Below are 2652 nucleotides of genomic sequence, written 5' to 3' on the forward strand. Positions count from 1 at the left end.
ATCATTTTTTTCTATCAATTTAACTTTAACATCAATTCAAATAACTGAGCTAATATTTGTCAATATATGTTCCAGAAGTACAGAATGGAAAATTTCTCGGTGAAAGATATGGATTACAACTATCCCGCAAAATATAAAAGTAATAGTTTTTCGCTTCTCTTAATGCTTGTTACTTTTGATTTACTATTACTACTATATCATTTAAGCATTGTGTTCCATATCTAAAATGTTGTCCGATAATAAAAAATTGTCGAATAAATAAGTTACTTGATAAACAAACTGGAGAAAGACTAAAGTTTGTGAAAGAAGAAAATAAAAGAAATCATGTAAATAATGTATTGTAACCTGACCTTAATCAACAATGGTACTGAATTATAGGTAAAAGGAGCACAAAACTGGTGTTTGTTCAAGCACTATTGCTTCATTAACAATTGTTCCTTTTGCGATTCCTAATGTTTCCTCGGTTTACCATGCTTCTGCGATTCCTGGTGTTTCCCCAGTTCCTCGTGCTTCCACGATTCCTAGTGTTTCCCCCATTCCTCGTGCTTTTGCGATTACTGGTGGCTCCCCGGTTCCTCATGCTTCCTTGATCCCCAGGTTTGGTGCTCCCTTGAGCCCTAGGCCCAGTGCTCCCTTGATCCCCAGGCATGGTTCTTCTCAAAGTCCTACTGCTACTTCATGTCAGAGAAATTTGTATGACAAGATATCATTCTCTTTTTGAAGGTTTTCTTGTTGAATAGAAATAATTAGAGGGTCTAAGAGTCTATTTTTTAATATCCATCTAATGACTATTACTCCCTATATTGTATGCTTATTGTTTTGGGCGTATTAGGAAACTAAGAGCTAAAAGACCTTACAGACCTCGGCAGAAAGGAAAGGGACAAGAAGAATGGCTCCTGCAAACTGAGGTAACTTCTTTTATCTGTCATACATTGTGTTATACTACATTCTTTTATGAAAAGAAAGTTTTTCAGTTTCTCATAATCAGCTGGCTTCATTCTTGGCATATTTTGAGGAAAACTTTGTCGAAATATGATAATTGCGCATTGAAATTCAAAAAGCCAATTACAAGTCTAGAACCTCATTACTTGACAATTTTTAATCTGACTACTTGATTATAAAATTAATCAAAGTAGTGATTTTTTTCTTTCTGACATAAAACTATGACCTTTACAGGCCGAGAATTATATGATGAGGTGTCAAGAAGCACCAAGGCAGTACCTAAACATGGCATTGGAGAGTACTAGACAAAAACTGAAAAGCCAACTTCCTCAAAATCATGCAGTACCAACTGGGAACCATGGAGCCCAAAGTTTCTTGTCAGGACCTTTTCCGACAGTTAATGCTGCCATTATCTACCAAAACCAACAGAGTCGCTCATTCTCCACTTGTCCCTTGTGTTCTCATGGATATGCTTCAGACTCTCCATATAATACAATGGTGCCTGTCCAACCACAGCTTGGCATTTTAGATAATCACTCCGCTAAAAATCATGGACTTCAAAGCTCGCTTTACACTGCAACTAGAAACAACAGGATTCCAAAGAAAAATGTAGCAAGTTCATTTCTAGTGCCGGAAATTTTCACCATGCAAGCTCGCTTCGCAGATAATCACCCTGATAATTATAATTTTGCACCTCAGAATTCAGTTTATGCTGCAGATGAAAACATAGTGACTCCGATGGAAAATTTAGCAAGAGCATGTCCGGTGTCCATTGGCTTTGTAGAAAATCACCCTGGTAATCGTAGTTTTGCACCTCAGCACTCAGTTTATGCTACAGTTAGAAATATAGTGGCTCCAATGGAAAATTCAGCAAGTGCACGTCTGTTGCCGGTTAACTTCACAAATAATCACCCTGGTAATTATAACTTTGCACCTCATAACTCAGTTTATACTGCAGCTGGAAACATAGTAACTCCAATGAAAAATTCAACAAGTGTTCCATTGTCGGAACCTGTAAATCTCCCAGCTTCAGCAGCAACAGATCAGGAGCAAGAAGCGCAAGCTATGGAGAAGGACCCTTTGGATATCTATCTGAATTGGGAGAACATAGAGATGATGTTGAACCAGGGTGCTCCCCCCGATGATCTGAACCAATTTGAATCTGGTGGGAACATCTGAATCAAAGAGGAAATTTTCTGAGTCCGTAAGTATGAGCTGTGTAAAAGTTTAAAAAGCTTTAAGGTTGCTCTAGTTATTTAATTAATAGTGTTGGCTGTATATCCTGGATTTCATTGGTTGAGGAGTTTTCCTATAATGTTTTAATGGTATTAGATTCTTATTAAATTCATTATAAATTAACCAGAAATATTTATTATTAGGAAAAAAAATCTTTTTTGAAATAAATTAGGAAAAGAAAATCTGAAAGAGTTATTCTTAATGAATGGAAAGTAGAAATTCTTTCTAAAACAAACAAATTCAATTTATGATGAAGCTATCTTGTTGTTCTAACTGTTATGAGGGACTACCATTCATTTGCTGAAAATATCATAAAAAATGTTTCAAATTTTTTTTAAAAAAAAGAGTGTTTATTAAATTTTAAAATGGTACTTTAAAATTTAAAAATAAAAACTTGTACTTTTTAAATTTTAAAAAATATTTACTTTACTTAGGATAATATGAAAAATCACTATACATTTAATATGTTATATT

General features: G+C 34.7%; 1 protein-coding gene across 1 annotated transcript; it reads left to right on the forward strand.

Annotated features, from left to right (window-relative positions):
- The first annotated feature begins 293 nt into the window (after positions 1-293).
- LOC148266698 (uncharacterized) lies at positions 294-2242 on the forward strand. Its single transcript, XM_088214663.1, has 2 exons — positions 294-908; positions 1177-2242. Exon 2 carries the CDS (start codon positions 1189-1191, stop codon positions 2119-2121), a length of 933 nt encoding a protein of 310 aa, XP_088070789.1. The 5' UTR covers positions 294-908; positions 1177-1188; the 3' UTR covers positions 2122-2242.
- The last annotated feature ends 410 nt before the right edge of the window (positions 2243-2652 follow it).

This window comes from Carica papaya, chromosome 3 (assembly GCF_054855325.1).
Source record: "Carica papaya isolate Zhongbai chromosome 3, ASM5485532v1, whole genome shotgun sequence".
Taxonomy (NCBI): Eukaryota; Viridiplantae; Streptophyta; class Magnoliopsida; order Brassicales; family Caricaceae; genus Carica; species Carica papaya.

Bases quoted from the DNA above. Each gene is read 5' to 3' on its own strand.
- LOC148266698 (XM_088214663.1), top strand. From the start codon at position 1,189: ATGATGAGGTGTCAAGAAGCACCAAGGCAGTACCTAAACATGGCATTG.